The following is a 17,688-nucleotide window of genomic DNA, read 5'->3' as shown; positions in this document are numbered from 1 at the left end:
GGGCACCTTGATGATGTTAAAGTCACAGGATTCAGAGGGTGAGCGCAGGTGCAGACGGAGACGCAGCACTGGGCGGATGGAGTGCCAGAAGGAGCAAAGCACTGACAAATATCACAGGCGCGACAGGAAACACGGTGGATTTAATGCTGGGGAAATTTACACATGCATACTTTTAAAATGGTTAACCAAGATCATTATTGGAGATGGCTAAGCCTGGGAGGGGCAGAGGCTTGGGACGCGTTGCCCTGCAGTGCCCTCAGCATGGCAATAACTGAATCTACTGTGCTGTGCTGTGTGTTTTGGTGTGTTGCTGGTGTGTGCTGTGCTGTGTGTGCTGTGTGTGGGTGGCTGTGTGCCCTTTCCTGTGTGTGCTGTGTGGGACGAGCGCGTGTGCTGGGTTGTGTGGTGCTTGTGGTGGTGTGTGTGTGTTGTGTGGTGTGGTGCTGTGTGTGTGTGTGTGTGTGGTGTGTGTGTGGTGTGTGTGTGTTTGTGTGTGTGTGTGTGTGTGTGTGTGTGTGTGTGTGTGTGTGTGTGTGTGTTAGTGGGTACCAGTTTGCAGGTCTGGAGTACGGAGCTGAGTGCCACTGTGGGAACCGGATCAGTAGCTCGCGGGCTGCGGAGGAGGACTGTAGTCTGGTGTGTCGGGGGGAGAGGGGGTCTCCCTGTGGAGGTGTGGGCCGACTCTCCATTTACAAGGTGGAGGAGCAGCTGCCAGGTCACAGAAAGTGTGAGTCACCGTCCCTCAGAGACAGGAGCTCGCTATTTATTCCGTGTACAGCTGGCTCTGTGAGAGCTGCTGACAGGAGGGGAAACAACCAGTCTTTAAACCGAAATCCTTAAACCTAATAGTGTGTAAACAGAAGGCTATGTCGGTAGAAATTATGCACTTCTCAAACACATGTATGACAATGTCTGGCCTAAAACAGTGTTGAAATAGAGATCGTCTCTGGGTCATTGAACTACACTGGTTGGATCACATCACAAGGGGTGCTGTCTAGTTTTTTATTCTATTATGCATTTTGTAATTATCTGACTAATTCAGAAACAAATCTTTTTTTATAGCAAACCCTATTAAAAAAAACACTTTAAAAATAGATTTAAATGAAACACGCAAAAGGCAAACAAAAAAACACACAAAAGTACACACAGACTTCCTTTCCTCGCTTTTTTTCCTCTCTCCATATTATTCTTTCCTCACCCACACACACACACACACACACACACACTCACACACACACACACACACACACACACATATATATATATATATATATATATACGTACACACAAATACTAATTATTTTCAGCTTAATGTGAATGATGAGAAATAATGTATATCAACTGATATAATTATATCTTAGTAGGAAGGTACTCAAATAAGACCGGCCTATTGTCAAATGTTTCCCAAAAAGTGAAACCCAGTTTGTTGCTAGGCAGATTAACTTTCAGTGGTTAACATTACTGTACATCTTTCCATCGCTGCTCTGACACTCTGATGTGCAACTCATGTCATGCATTACTCCAGCAGCTCGGAGCTATCAGCACCAGTCTTAGTGATATAATATACTCATTATACATATATTATATATATTCTGCAGTCTTTATTGTACATAGCAATACCCCGTGTCTGTCCTCCAAACACCCCAGGACTCTGCAGCAGCCACTGCCTTACATCACTAAATGTGTGTTCATCCGTGGCTGAAAATAGTCAACATCAAATGGACGACTAATTCATATTTGAGTCTAATTTCTCGGAAAAGCCTACACAGAGTTTTAGGAAATTACTTTTCCAAAGACATTGCAACTCTTACTGAAATATGTGTCCTCAATATGAATCAATCCTCTTAAAGCCTTATACCAGCTCTATGTCTGATGTTGGATTTCCTTTGCCGCAAGAACATTTGTATTACAAAAATGTAGAATGATTTGAGCTGTTCCTCTGAGTGATGGGGCTCTTTGCGTGGTCCTAGGGCCACTTCATGATTTAGGCTGATTTAGACTGACTGACTTTAGACAGAGTTTCACATTGTTTGCATGTGGCATGTCACAGATAGCTGTGATGCAGCATGATTCAATCTACTGTTCATTTCCTTCAAAACAACATATAAAGAAAAACATGTATTCATCTCTAGAGTTGTGTATTGGCCTTGATAATCCAAACACAACATATTAATAGCTATGTGGAAAATAAGACAACACTGATTATACATTCTCTTTCAGAACTCTTTTCTTCTTTAAGCTATGCACCACATAATTGATGTTGGCAAGGTCAAATTCATTATAAAGGCTTCATACCATATACATTATTAATATTCATGATTGGAGGCTTCAGTGTCTCTGGAGATTTGCAGCTGAATCTATTACACACCAGATTCAGTTAAGTATGAAAATGTAATTAGGGCAGGAACACTTTGGAAAGGATTATTTAAATTCAGCCCTTATATAAATCTATTTTCAAAAGAATTCACAATAGTCAACCCTCATATTAATCAATATTTCTCCTGCTGGTCAGTGCAATTGAATCTAAATGTTAAGTGTGTTCCACCATCTTATAATGTTGTCTGTTCCAGTCAAAAACGTGCACCACCGCGGTTGCTTCAAGTTGCCGAACACCACCATCAGCACCTTCCCCGTCTCCTCCTTTCAGCCAAACCTGACCACTCAGTCCTGCGTGGAGACCTGCACCGACAAGGTTTGTGTCAGTCCTCTAAAATAACAGCCCTGATCAGTTTGTTGCACAGATCTTCCTGTAGTGTACCAGTGTTTCTCCTCCTGTAGTACAGCAGACTCACAGATCAGAGAGCTGCCTCAGCTCCCTGGAGATCACTAGCAAACTCCCTGGTTTTGCTGAATATTAACGGTTTAATGGGCCTCTAATGAGAAGTAGATAGTCTGGATTCAGCTCTGAGATCTTTCTGGAAGCAGCTGTGTCTCCTCTGAAATGAATGTGAAAACAGGAATGGCTGGTAGATGTATTGCGTTACTGCATCCAGGCATGAATAAAGAGAACAGGGTACAGCATTGGGAGCCCTGTTAATTCATATGAACGTTGCTCAGTGGTGCATGGAGCCAAAAATGGCCTGACTCTGAGGAGCAAAAAGTACCGGCATCATCCGGGATCTTTGCCCATAGAGTATGCACACTTGTGTTTTCCTTGAACGCTTCCTCCAATCAAATCTAATAAATAAAGTCAAATAAATCGAGAGGGAAAATAACACTGGATTTAGATTTAGCTCAATGTTTAACAAATAAAAAATGAGCTCTTCAAGTGTTTCAAGTGAATTGTGATGTTGATGTCCCTCAAAAATATTAGACACTGATTTACAGACGTCACTTTCCCAATCTTAGTCAATGGGGAAATGTATTTTTGGGCCCAAACGACATAACGGACTGACCGACACTGTAATACCACCGTTTGGCCACAAGGACATTTGTTTCAACATCTGGCACTTCCTGTGGGATTGATACTGTAACATCAGGTGGTGACTTCATTCAGATTATTACCCACAATGCGGTGTGTGTGTGGATGTGCATTTGTGCATAGTGCATTTTCACCGTCCTTTACCGGAATAATGAGAATAAAATCATCAAAACGGATGATGAAGTGATGCAGACGTCACTGCTGAACTTAGCTGACACATATAAATGCGAGTATTTAGAGAAAAAAGAATACATGTTGAGTTTTTGTGTTTTTTGTTTGCAGGAGCTCCCGTTGGCTGTGTTCAAGAAGCCCCACTGTTTCTGTTCATGGGCGTCCTCTCTGTTCAGTCTCAACCAGCAGTGTGTGGGGGACACTGGGCTGAACCACACCAGCAACTCCACCCACCCAACAGCCCCCAAGCTGGACCACTACCAGGTGTATCACACCCCTGTGCTCGGTGAGAGGTCTTATTTGGTAAAGGAGGATGGGAGAATGTAATCATTTCCTGCCATATCATTCATTTTTGAGGATCACGCACAGCAGCAAAGTTTCACACACTATTTCCTCCTGTGAAATGTTCTGTAAAATATCAGCTAAGATATCTGAGCCTCTGCATTAATGTTGTGTTGTTTCCTTGGGGAAATAATTGCTCTTGAAAGCAGTGTCACATCCCAAATTTAGATCAGACCCGAAATTCAACTCTGTCCCAATTTTTCACTTTTGCAACCTTTCTGCAATTTGTGCAACATGACTTGTTCTGCGTCATTTTGAGAATGAGTCATTTTGTGCTTCCTGCATCCACACTGTGTGATATATTTGTTTTACCTGGTGCAGCTCTGCTTGCTTAAGCAGAGTAAAAATGACAACCCATCTCCTTGTAGACTCCAGGTGCAAAGAGAGGATGTTTCTGCCTCAGAGATCCAGCTCCCTGGTGGCTCTGTCTAGTTTTCCTGGTGCAGGCAACACCTGGGTGCGACACCTGATTGAGCTTGTGACGGGATACTACACTGGCAGCTTCTATTTCGATGGCACGCTGTACAACAGAGGTGGGGAGCTGACTGTTCAAAGAGTGTTTGAGCGAGCGCTCGGTGAAATATGCCTCGCAGCTGACCATTATTCATTTATGTATTCATGGCACCAGGTTTCAAAGGAGAGAAGGACTACTGGAAGAGTGGCCGCAGCATAAGTGTGAAGACCCACGAGAGCGGTCAGAAAGAGATCGAGATGTTCGATTCTGCCATCCTGCTTATTCGAAACCCGTACCGCTCCCTCATGGCTGAGTTCAACCGCAAGTGTGCCGGACATTTAGGACACGCTACAGACGTACAGTTGAAAAGCAAAGGTAATACAGTCCACTTCTATATTATATGCGTAATCACAGTAAGTAGGTGATGGCAATCGTAGCTCTCTTAACTCACGCAATTAAAATGAAATTGGATATACACCGAAAAAAACTGAAACGTTGACTTTAATTAATTGTATTATTTCAATAGATTTCAAATAACTGTATTAGGTTAGTTGGAAGCATTAACTAAACATTTTTATTTTAAAATAATACATCTAATTAAAGTCAATGTATCTGTTTTTTCAGTGTGCACAACGGCACACACCTCATACAATATGGCATCCACTAAGTACACAATGTCATACACTTTGTTAAGTACAGCACACACTACTGTAAGTACATTCTACAATATGTGCACATACACTACCTACCATACATTAAGTACAATAGGGTGTATGCCATGTACACTTTACATAAACTATGTTCAATGCAGCATACACTACGCCCTACATTACATAGACAGCTGCACACAGCATGTACAATACTCTGTACACTGGGCTATCACACTTTGTTTACCCAGTGACCTCTGTAACCACAAACGCAATAAAATGAAAACACTCTTGTCCCCTACTTACAATATGCCAAACACTAAATACACAATACTATACAGTACACTATGTTCAACATGGCATACAGTAGTAAAGTAAATTATTCCATTCAATGTGTAGAAAATGCCACACACTGACAGGAGATGTAATTGTTACCAAAGCCAGGATCTATTAGTTTTGCACATTCGTAAGTGGTCACAGATATTACAGAACTTACACCATTTGCTGTTATTGACTCTTTGACTGTGTGACATCCATTTCTCAGGAATCAAACAACGCTTAGATAATTGTTCTGTTATCTGCTGTTGGTGAACGTGTTCTTGAACTTCCCTGAAACAATTCTTCCAAATGACAACATGGTGTATATGCTGAAGGGAATTGTGCAGAGAGGGTACTTCATACAGGCAGAGAAATGTGTTTACTCAAAATAACCTGATATAAGATATATTTTTATATATATATATATATATATATATATATATATATATGTGATGGCATATTTATAATGTATATAAGATAAGATAAGATAAGAATAACAAGTACTTTACGGATCCCAAGTTGGGAAATGTTTGTGTATATAAATATCATATACTGTAGCCACAACCTAATAACTCTTAAGCTTTGCTGCACACTATCAATATCAGTGTGTGTTGTGTTAGAGATGTCGCAGCAGACTCTGGAATCAGTAGTATCTATTCTACTATCTGCAGTGGAAAACTAAAAAGAGTAAATTAACTGTTTGAGTTGATTTGAGTCAAGCGGTAGCAGGCAGTGTAAACTAGACTAAATGTCCTTAACTTCTCTCTCTTTCACCCACAGAATGGCCAGAATTTGTCTCCAGTTACGCCCCCTGGTGGGCGTCCCATGCTCTGAGCTGGCTGAGGTTTGGCCGCCGCCTGCTGGTGGTGCACTACGAGGAGCTGCAGATGGCTCTCGTCCCTCAGCTGCGTCTCATCACAGCCTTTCTAAACGTCTCAATGACCGAGGAGAGGCTGTTCTGCGCCCAGGGAAACCAGGACGGACACTTCAAACGTTCAGGGGGACAGAGACCCTCTTTTGACCCATTCACCCCTGATATGAGACACATGATTGACCCCTTTATTCTTACCGTTGACCAGGCGCTGAAGGGCAGAAACTTTAGCGGAGTTCCACAGGAATACCTTCCCAGATGATGATGTGAAAAGGTCATATACTACCTTCAAAAGACTGACCCAGGTGGGGTTGTGACTCTTCATGAGTAAGGAGAACAGACACACTCTGTAAGTGGACCACCTGACTCTTTGATAAGACAGACACACTGTGAATGGCTGTAGATGGCCGGAGGTCACTGGAGGAAACATGACAAGTCCTTGCGAAACCCAATGGAATCAGTGATGAAAGCCCCAGTGCCAAGAGCGCCTCGCGAATAAGACGAGTACTCAGAGAGGATTGGACATGATTTGTTGGACTGCTGAGGTGGGATTATCTGACAAGTGCCCGACTGCACAAATATGAGTTGGGTAAATCCAAGATGGATTTATTTTGGTTGAAGACATCTTTCTGCCACTCTTTTTAATTTTCACTTTGGGAACATATTGTGTTTTTAACCTACACACTCTTGGAAATCTGCTGGTTGCTACAGGTTTGAAGACACTGATGGATAAAAGCCTCAAAGCTGCTCCTAAGGACTCTCCATGAAACAGTTCATTGATATGTTGATCATAATGAAACTGCTTAAAACTGTTAACTGCAGCTGGTTTTATGATTATTTTTATTTCATTAAAAGCATTCCGTTTCAATCGTTTGAAGTTTGCGTTTCTTTGAATGTTTCAATTTAATGGAACAAGGTAAGACATTATGACACTCAACCCTAACCCTAACCCCTGCATCTCAACAGGTTTATGTATTTAACGTTTAACTTTGAGGGACTTCCTCCCACCGGTAGGTCTGCATTGTACAGTAGTTTACCATTTTTATTATTTCCAATGTTAACTGAATAAATTGTGCCACCTGGAGGCTGAAGTGCGGCAATAGCGTTGACATTATACTGAGGGCTTGACTAATCAACTTGTTTTCTTTAATTGTACTTCAAAACAATAATAAATGGCTGATCTAGTAATGACATTGAACATTTAAAAAATCTGAGAATGTAGGTAATGTAGGTAATAAAAATTAGTCATGCTTTTCTGGTTATTACCCGTCCCCTTGTGTGTTATGAAGGTTTTTATGCATGTAAACGGTCTGCAGAGTCACAAACCCTCAAAGTACACCCTGTAGCGAGTAAAACTCTAACACAGGAAAGACCTGTCTATGCTGACCCAGAACGCCTCGTTGGAGATTTCTCATTTTCCATTGTTTACTTTCTGGGTACAGTGACGTGCCCATACCCAAATGGACCCATTGGTCCAAATGGACCAATCCGAAGCCGTTACGTCTGCGGAGCCGTTACGTTAAGTCCGTGGATTGGTCCAAATCGACCAATCTGCGGACTTCCTCACACTCAATCTTTTCTCAGCTGCAGCTCCGCCGATTTCGCCTCCCTGAGACGGCGGGACACGGCGAGGCTGTGAGTCTGTGTGTGCCCGGGCTGGTTTCGGGCTGGGTTTCGCTGTGTCTCGCTGTCTCGCAGACGGCCACTGGGCTCACAGGGAGCGGGGGGCAGGAGCTCCAACAAGCCGTTTAGGACAGAGAGTGAATACACATACTATACAGAGATGCTGTATGAGAAAACAATGTGAGTTTGGAACATTGAACAATGTAAATCTATTTTAATAGACCTCAACAATGGAATTATATGATCAGTAGAAATGGCCATGACATGGGACCTTTAAGAAACCATTGTAAGAGTCGGGAGGAGCTGATAATTTATTCCGGGAAATTACTCAGACCTACTAATTGACCTAACCAAAGTTATTGAGTCTATGTAAGTTTACTGCTTTGCTCAGATCCACCAACGTCAGCAAGATCTCACCTCTATTAACTCCCCGAAGAACCAGGTTAAATTAACTGCTGTTTCAATTCCGACAACTCTCTTAAATCTGTTTAAGCGATCCCGAAGGATTTTGATATCAGTAAATGAGGTGTGGCCCTGTGTGAGTGTGGCCCTGTGTGAGTGTGGCAGGGTGCAATCTTACCTTTGAAGCAGGAGAGGAGAGCGCAGATGTCTTTTAAGTTGTCCCAATCCAAAAGGTGGGATCAGTTTATTTGAAGAAAAATAGGTCCAAACTAATACAGGGTTTTTACCTTCTCTCTTTAAAACATTATAATCATACTAAACATATCATGCTGGGGTTATTTTCTAATCTAAAGCCTTAATTCATAGTTCACCCATTAAAGTCTTCTGACAACATCCAAAAGGAATTTCCCCGTGGTGGCGAAGGTTCTCTAATTAGTTGGTAGGTAGGTTTAAGAATTCCAACACATTTAAGAATGATTGGTTTAAGAAATCCCGTTCAAAACTTTCATCTAAACCATTCCCTCAGCATTCAATACACAGAGATGTAAGCAATAGTTACCAAGTTAGAGAGAACCTTACCGAGAGCAAAAACCCGGCTCTGAGGGACAGAGCTCTGTTAGGGTTTGGGAAAGGTAGGACCCAAAAGCAGACTACAAAAAAAGGTAAGTTGGTCTAGAAAACAAAAACGAGCTTTATTGAAAAAGCTGATGGCAAAAACATGGTAAAAACACAAAGGAAGCACAAGGAAGATATAATACAAAAAGCTGACGATGACTGACATGGAGAGTGACGGGAAAAACAAACAATGAACCGACACCGAACACAGGAAGAGACAAGACTAAATACAGGGAGGGGTAATCACGAGGGAAACTAACGACAGGGAGGAAAACAAAGGGAGAAGGACCAGACAAGAACCAAGGAGGAAAACATGACAGGGAGAACAGAACAGCAAAAATAACCCCACAACTAGACAGAACAAAACTCAAACCCTGACAAACTTTTGCCGGGAGAGAGTATACTAGGGGAAACCCCCCCCCTCTCTTGCTCTCCAAAAAGCCAGTGTCTTTATGCTCAACAACAGGATATAANAAGACGGCTCATTTTAATACTCCCCAAATATATTGAGGCTGAACCTGAACTTTGAATTCTCTGCTCCCATCATAATCTCGGCGATCTGGTTAAAATCGTGAATAAATTATCCCTTAATGTGGCCAAAACAAATTACATGTTATTCAATACAAAGTCTGAGAGTAGAAATTACTGCATTATATGGATTTGCAATACCGAGATAGAAAAAGTTGGTGCATGTACATTTTTAGGACTGCTTTTTGACGAAAAACTTAATTGGAAGCACCATATAAATGATATACAGACTAAACAGTCAAAAACAACAGGTATTTTGTATCATACTAAGAACATTCTTGAAGAAAAAATACTCTTTATAACAGTCTATTTCTCCCTTACCTTTACTACTGCTCCGAAATATGGGGAAACACGTACTCAACAAATCTACAAAAAATAATAACATCCCAAAAAAAAGTATTACGAATAGTCTGTGGTGTTGGTAAATATGAACACCCAACTCATTTAAAAAAACTCAATCTATTAAAATGTCTTGACATAGTACAGCTTAAAACATTACTGATTATGCACAACATTTTCCCTAACAAAATGCCTAATAACATTCAAAAGCAGTTCCAAACCACAGCGTGAACATATGAATGTAAAAAAAGTCACTTGAAAATAAGTATTCACAATGTTTATATGCAATTATGCATATATTATTATTATTATTAATATTATTATTATTCATTTGCCAAGTACATGTGTACATATGTATATATTTATATATAGTATTTTCATTTCCAAAAAAAGATAGTTGAAACTGCTTGACATGTGCAGAAAATGAACCTATATCTAGTTTTCGTATATACAGTATATGCATTTATTGTTTTCCTGCCCTAACTTTTATTTAATTTTTTCTCCTGTTTCTTTATTTCTTTGTACTCCGTCATTTCTATACGTTTTTTACGCAATAATGCCGATGTTGTATTAGGATAATGCACGGGAGGGCTACTTTCCATAAGCTATGCTTCAGCCCTCCCGCTTCTACTAATTTTGTTCATCTTTGTGTGTATGAATTATACTTTTTTGGTTTTTTGGATGAATACAAAAACAAAAACAAAACTTTCAGCTTGGGGGCCCCCTAGTGGCAGCGGGGGCCCTATGCATCTGCATAGTCCGCCGATAGGAAGAAACGGCCCTGCGTCCACGGCTCGCCACGCAGCAAGGCGAGCGTGCTCCTCCTCGTGCTCCTCCTCGTGCTCCTCCTCGTGCACCTCCTGGAAAATACAGATGTCTCCGTCCCTCACACGCTCACTGGGGCCTGAACAGGAGACAGCAAACACACAGCAGTGCTTCTGATGCTGCTGGAAGCTGCTGTCAGACACACATCCATCAGAGCAGAGCATCACTGCAGCAGCTCCATGATGAACAGAGGAGAGGACCGACTCGTGTCAGAGCTATCTGCGGAACAGAGACACAGAGCTGCTGTGTTTCAGCTGGTTAAGGAGACGCTATATCATCTGCAAGAAGCTAGTCCAACCGTCAATACAGGCCGGAAAACAGACTGACAGCTCCAAAACCACATGTCTAACTATAAATACTACAAGTTACCATTGATTTAGAAGAAAGGGTAGCTTCGTACCAAAAAAAAAAAAGAATCAACGTTTCTGTGAATCTCCTGACTCAACTGATGCTATATCTAGCAAATATCTGGCCAACATCAACAATAATAACAACAACAAATGTCCTTAAAGAAGAAGATATGGGAAGATATTTGAATGTTTAAAACGTACTGTCAGAGCAATGATGCCAACATGTTGCAGGCCTTAAGTGCTTTCCTGAGGGCACAACCTTTACCGACGTTACTGACGTCAGACACATGCACACAAAAAAGAGCAATACAATTTAGTATGGTGAAATGTATATCTTTAAGTCGAGCTTACTTAATAGTCCAAGTAAGTCAAAAAGTATCAGCTAAATTAACAAAAAAATGAAGAAAATGTCTCAGGAACTCAAAATATTTGTATCTATTTATAGTTTTACACTATATATTTGTAATTGTTATGAACATTGGTATTAACAGTGGCGTACATATTAACTAACTAACTAACATTATAGAGTTGGTAAATCTCAGGTTATTATTGTTCTGTTGAGGTGTTCCCTGGCTCCATACAATATAAACTCCGCAGTAACAGAGGGTCAGTGGTGTTATGTATTTTTGGTATAATATCCTCAGGTATGACACTTATGTGCAGACCATAGACAATGCACACTCACTGTCAGCTGATTGGATGACAGTCCTGCAGTGCTGCTTTAGCTCCACGCAGAGCTCTGGCGCTATCTTGTGGTAGATCTGAGGACTTACAGTTAAACTTACTCTTACTCTTACTTTACAAGCCACAACTATCTGAAAGTAGGACAAACAAAGTGTGGGCCACTACATTAAACAGCCATGCTTCTATTTAAATAGTATTAGATAACACTGCAAAGCTGACTCTATTACAATTAATACAATATCATACAGCAAACTATTCCTTTTGTTATTATCCAACTCCTGGTCGTGTTCCATGTTCCATGTACAGAAACTATGCAACACATGACAGCATTAAACGTGGCAGAGGGAGTTAACAAACATGATAGCATTGTAACCAGCTTAAGTAAGAAAGCACAACAGTTGTAAGTAATGTTGATCAGCAGAACCACACTGTTTAGAACTTCAGAAGAAGAATTGGCTCCACTGGCTGCCATGCTGTCAGTGTGAGGTAGTGACATTACTCTCACTGACAGTGATCTGCCAGCAGGTGGCAGTAACACACCTTTAAACAGAAGTCTTGACACACTGCAGTGTTTAGTTGTTTTTCCACTGCAGCTGGATTTCTTCATGCAAATACCTTCCTGAAGAGCTCCTAACTTTATGTATCATCACTGATGTATTTTCAAAACTAGCCAGAACATACATCCTGACAATCACTCCTTTCACACATGTTCATTGATCATTTCCTGCTGTATATATTGATATCAGCTGTTAATATCTATCCATTACTCAGGACAGACGACCCTCAATAACACATTTCCTAGTTTCTCTAAAGACTTTATTATCACAAATTCTCTGTTATTAAAAGCCTCTTTTCTTAATTTGCTTGAAACATTGTCTTAAATGTAATTATGATATCAAGCTTTCAAGGGAATTCATCAATACTATCAGGCTGTGGAACATTTACAAGATCAGATACAATAGTAAACTAGAATGTGTTGTAGCAAACCACATACAGGTAAAGGTACTAAACTTTTGCAACTCATATTTGGAAATCGAAATGAGGGAGTTGGGTGAGCTAATGGAGATGATAGGAATCCCAGTCATTTGAAGAAGAAGATTGAAGATTCAACTTATTGTCATTACGTAGTAGGCTACGGATGTAACGAAACGGTTTCTCTGCATTTGACCCATCCTAGTGTTAGGAGCAGTGGGCTGCCATTATGTACGGCGCCCGAGGAGCAGTGTACAGTAGGGAACGGTGCCTTGCTCAGGGACACCTCTGTAGCACTTGGTCTTTCCGGAACTTGAACTGGTGACCTTCCAGTTGCCAAGCTGTCCCTATGGACTTCGCCACAACCGCCCCATTTGGGTTGGGACTTCAATGTGCACAACACTCTTTGGGAAAGCAGAATAAAGGATATTCACGGGAACACTTAGGATAAATTATTGACATTTGTGAGTTAATATTTCAGTAGGTAGGACAGCAGGTTAGATCAATAAAGAAGAAGAAAGATAAGATTGTAGTTTAACCATGGAAGACTCTCATCAGTAACATCTGCAGTTGCATCATACTAACACCACTGTGTTGATGCAGTTGGATTCATGTAAAAACAGACCTGACACAAAGTGGGAGCACTATTCAAAATATAACAGGAAACAGATCAACCAAAAGGCCAGGAATAGACTGTTGTTTCTGTACAGTTTTTGTACGCACCTTTAGCTAGCGGTCGCCATGCTAAGAGGGAATGTAGCCACCATACGTCCTACTCTCCCTCTATAGTGGCTCACCATGGTACCAACCAGTCACACTCACCATGCGTAAACCAAACCTTGGTATGTACATTTTAGCATCTACCTCCTGAGGGCCATGTGGAGGCAATCCTACAGTTATAGATGTGATCTGAATTGACAATATTTAAAATGAATTGTCTTATGTGGTTTCCACACGTTTTCTCCGGACTTTTGTATTGAATTTGTGTAGTTCTTGGTTTTTGGACTTACATTTTTTTTAACCTGTTTTACATTTCAAATCAAATCAAGTTTTATTTATAAAGCACATTTAAAAGCGATTTTTGGTCGAGCCAAAGTGCTGTAGGCCTACATGTAATAAAAACACATTACTACAATTACAATAAAAGACAATAAATTACAACAGATATAAAAAAACAAAGGGAAAAGTCAGGAGTCGTGCTCCGTCTCTGACTAGAAGGCCAGGGAGAAGAAGTGTGTCTTAAGAGTAGATTTAAAAACCCCTAGGGCAGAGTGTTCCAGAGCCTGGGGCCAGCTGCTGCGAAGGCTCGGTGCCCTTGGGTTTTGAGCCTGGTCTTGGGCACTATCAGCAGCAGCTGGTCAGCAGACCTTAAAGCTCTGGCTGGGGTGAAGCGATGGAGGAGTTCAGCTATATAGGCCAGAGCCAGCGGCTCTTTCCCGTACACTGAAAAAACTGAGACGTTGACTTAAATTAAATGTATTATGTCAACAGATTTCACATTACTGTATTAGGTTAATTAAAAGCAATATTTTTATGTTTAAATACAAAATATTAGGTTGAACTTAATATTATTGCTTTCAACTAACCTAATACATTTGTGTGAAATATGTTGACATAACACATTTAATTAAAGTAAATAATTTGAAGTTCCTCCTCTCCCTGGTAAAGTAACAAGCTTGACTCCTGTCCATGCGACAGGAGGAAGAGGAGGCTCCTTTGGCCTGAACATCATCTGCAGTTATCTACGTTCTTCTTCTTCTTCTTCTTCTTATCTCTGCGTTCTTCCCCTTCCACTGGAACTGCATTAGTTTAGCCAAATAATTATTCTCTTTTTTTGCATGCTTAATCACTTGTGTTTTTACATGAAAAAAAACAGCAAATGCATTACATCTTTTTGAAACAGATGGTGTCTGTTAACTTAATATGTCCCAGACTCTAGCTGTCAGCCCGCTCTGTGTTCATGACAGACTCTGCTTCACAAAGTAGGCTCAGTCTCACACTCCTCAACCCTCTGGGAATAAAACAACTGTTAGAGACCGTCAACATGATGAGTTGCATGCTTGTCAACCAGCTCTCAGTGAACTACTTTCAATTGTATCATCAGATTTAAAGTTCTACCTCCATTTTAACCACCAGATTAACAATATTAATTTAATAATTACGTCTGTTAAAGGTGGGGTAGGTACGTTTGAGAAACCGGCTCGAGATACACTTTTTTTTATATTCCATGGAATGCTCTTAACATCCCGATATCAATGAATATCTTAAGTGCTTTGACAAAAAATCCATAAAAAAACGTCATCTGTGGAAGCCGCAGTATTGTAAAAAGCACGATCAATCATCTGAGCCGGCCCAGCTAAAATAACTGGATGGCCTACCTGCCTGTCAGCCTTCCATCTGTGCACAAAGTTATCTCGTGCCCTCATTGGTCATGTGCGCGTTCGTGTGTGTTGGAGGAGGGGCTCTGTAAGGAAGTGGCAGATTTTTTACGGCTGTATATTTTCAAATTCTAGCGCACTCGAGCTGGTTTCTCCAAAATTACCTACCCCACCTTTAATTCCTTCTTCGTAAAGACATTTGATTAATTTAAAATCTAAAGATTTCTACTTGTTTGCTTCATTATGTTTGTTGTCATCTTATTGTTTGGTTTATTCTGTAGCCTACAGAGCAAAACTGTTGCACATCTGTCTGTCCTGGGAGAGTGATCCCTTTTCAGTTGCTCTCACTGAGGTTTCTTCCATTCTCCCCCCGTTCTTTTTTTGACCATTTTGAGCAGTGCAAATATCTATAAACGTTGAATAATCACTGAAAAGCTGCCTACTTACTGTAGATATGGAGGAACACACGCCTTCCTTAGGAGTTGTAAGTGTTTCCCCTGTCCGCATTTTTTTTTGTAGCTGAGTTTTGATATAGTCATGAAAAAACTGAAACGTTGACTTCAATTAAATGTATTATTATAAAAATGTTCATATAACTTTATAAGGTCAGTTGAAGCAATACTATTACGTTTAGATAAAAAACATTAGTTTTAACTTAATATTGTTGCTTTAACTAACCCAATACAGTAATTTGAAATGTGTTGACATAATACATTTCATTAAAGTCAGTTTCAGTTTTGTTCAGTGTATTAACCAACTGCGGAACATCTAACTGTTTCTAGTTATCTTCCCCCTTGTCCAATGAATGCCTTTGTAAACACTCTTTGTAAGGGAGATAGAAACCTGTTTAGTCAGCTTTTAGTTTAGGCAACAATGGAAAATGTAAGATCTAAGCATGAGCAGTAATGGGTCAAATGATCGTGGATGCTTGCATTGAGATGAAAAATAGAATATGTTTTGAATGAAACAGAATGCCCTAAACTTTGGCGTAACATTTTGGATCAGAAATGTTCATCTATTCAAATCTTTTGCCGTAGTTTTACAATGTTTTGCAAACATTTTATGCTCCATTACGAAGAAAAAACAATGTAAATTGTTGGCTCAATAGAGCAGCTCAGTGACCAGCTCTACTACATTTAGAAGAATTCTATAAAAAAAGTGTACATTTTGTAATGAATCACTGTCAGACACCACAATCATATACTAACCCCTTTTAATTATTTTGACTTGCACTGCAGATCTTTCTGGGGATGTATTTGCTATGCTATATGAAGAGAGTGTTTGTTGAACAATTAGTTCATCATAGCGTGGATTTAAAGCCTGTCCCTGGTCACATGCATGCTTGAATTAAAGCCACACTTCCATCTTTTTTTGTCTCTCATTGTCTGTAAAATCGTTTTTGATGAAGATCTTGGTGCCTTCCCCCCCCCCCTCTCTCCTTTCCTCTTCATTCTTGAATCTGTGCCGCTTAACCACATCTGACCTTGGCCTACTTGCCTGCTCCTTATATTTTCCCTTATGATGTACATATTCAACCTCATTTCACAATTGATCTTAATAAATCAGCAGTTGTTCAACTTTAGATTCTGAAACTTTTTCATTCAATTCAGTTCAGTCAATTTTGAATAGCTGAAAGTCATTTGAAAGTTGGAATGAAGTGTCTAGCTGAAAGTATGTGGAAGGAGTAGCATTTGGCGCAAGGTGTAGGAAAACAGGATTTGAAGGCATTTGAAGGCATTCATCCATTGACTTCAATGTTAAAAAAAAAAAAGAGTTAAAAGCTGAAATATTCAAAAATATAACAATATTTTTGAAAGGTTGAAGGTTCCCATCGAACTTCCATGAACAAGGCCTGAATAAGTTTAATATTTGAATTTTTTCTTAATGTTCTAAAATAGTTTGGGCCCCTGTCAGTCACGGGCCCTTAGAACCGTCCTAACTTTTCACCCCCTTACGGCGCCCCTGCACATAGGTAACAGTTTACATGTTGGATTGTTTATTTCTAGTCTTTTGGCAAAACTCAAATAAAACAAACAACTTAGGTATTCTTTCTTTCGTGATAATGCTTATAACTTCACAACTTAAAGGGTACTTGAACGGTTTGTATGTACGTGAACGGTACGAGTACGAGTATGGTTAAAAGCTGTTCCTCGACGGTATCTCTCAACAGGTTGCCCATCACTGTGGCTTTAGCACAGGCGCCGTGGGAATTGTAGTCCTTTATAGTGCGTTGACTACAGACGTCACAATTAGGTGGCCTTTCTTTGGCCATTAAATTGCATTTTGATGTCGTTTGATGCGAGAAATATGAGTTGTTATTTCAGATTATGTGTGCAGTGGATGCACATGATCTTTAGTTTGCTAGTTATTACGAAGATTACTTCAGGAAATTGTGTCCATTCAACGCTTTCATTGTTACCAAGGTGGTTGCTAGGGACGCTGGTATCGATATTATTTCTGTTATGTTGTGTAACTGTTTAATGGTGTTATCTTTATTTATTGCTTCCCCGTCAATGCATAGTGTTGGTCCACAGCGCAAACGTATTAGTTTAACAAAATCTGCATCTAAAATTGTGGCATAGATACGTTATTTTCCCCTGTGTAATTCTTCAGCCCAGTCTCACATCTCACATCACATCGTCATGAACAAATACCGGAAACAGACCGAAAACATTTTTTAAAAATGAAAAAATACTTTATTCCGAGTGTGCTTGCTTTTCTCTTTGAAAGTCATCACATAACGGCATT

The 17,688-nt window shown here is 40.2% G+C and overlaps 1 protein-coding gene across 2 annotated transcripts in view; it reads left to right on the top strand.

Annotated features, from left to right (window-relative positions):
* The window catches only part of LOC104946397 (WSC domain-containing protein 1), a 17,021-nt gene extending 9,553 nt beyond the window's left edge, over positions 1 to 7,468 (top strand). The window contains exons 4-9 of one of the 2 annotated variants that reach the window (XM_010772233.1): positions 543 to 727; positions 2,571 to 2,692; positions 3,704 to 3,878; positions 4,303 to 4,467; positions 4,563 to 4,763; positions 6,134 to 7,468. In XM_010772233.1, the coding sequence (XP_010770535.1) occupies positions 543 to 727; positions 2,571 to 2,692; positions 3,704 to 3,878; positions 4,303 to 4,467; positions 4,563 to 4,763; positions 6,134 to 6,486 (1,201 nt within the window). In that variant the 3' untranslated portion in view covers positions 6,487 to 7,468. The remainder of the gene's footprint in view (positions 1 to 542; positions 728 to 2,570; positions 2,693 to 3,703; positions 3,879 to 4,302; positions 4,468 to 4,562; positions 4,764 to 6,133) is intronic. The other variant, XM_010772241.1, reaches the window with a different exon arrangement.
* The last annotated feature ends 10,220 nt before the right edge of the window (positions 7,469 to 17,688 follow it).

The sequence above is a fragment of the Notothenia coriiceps genome, unplaced genomic scaffold (assembly GCF_000735185.1).
Source record: "Notothenia coriiceps isolate Sejong01 unplaced genomic scaffold, NC01 NC01_scaffold00000339, whole genome shotgun sequence".
Classification (NCBI taxonomy): domain Eukaryota; kingdom Metazoa; phylum Chordata; class Actinopteri; order Perciformes; family Nototheniidae; genus Notothenia; species Notothenia coriiceps.
The sequence above is the reverse complement of the archived record's forward strand: the minus strand, read 5'-3'. Positions and strand labels throughout refer to the sequence as shown.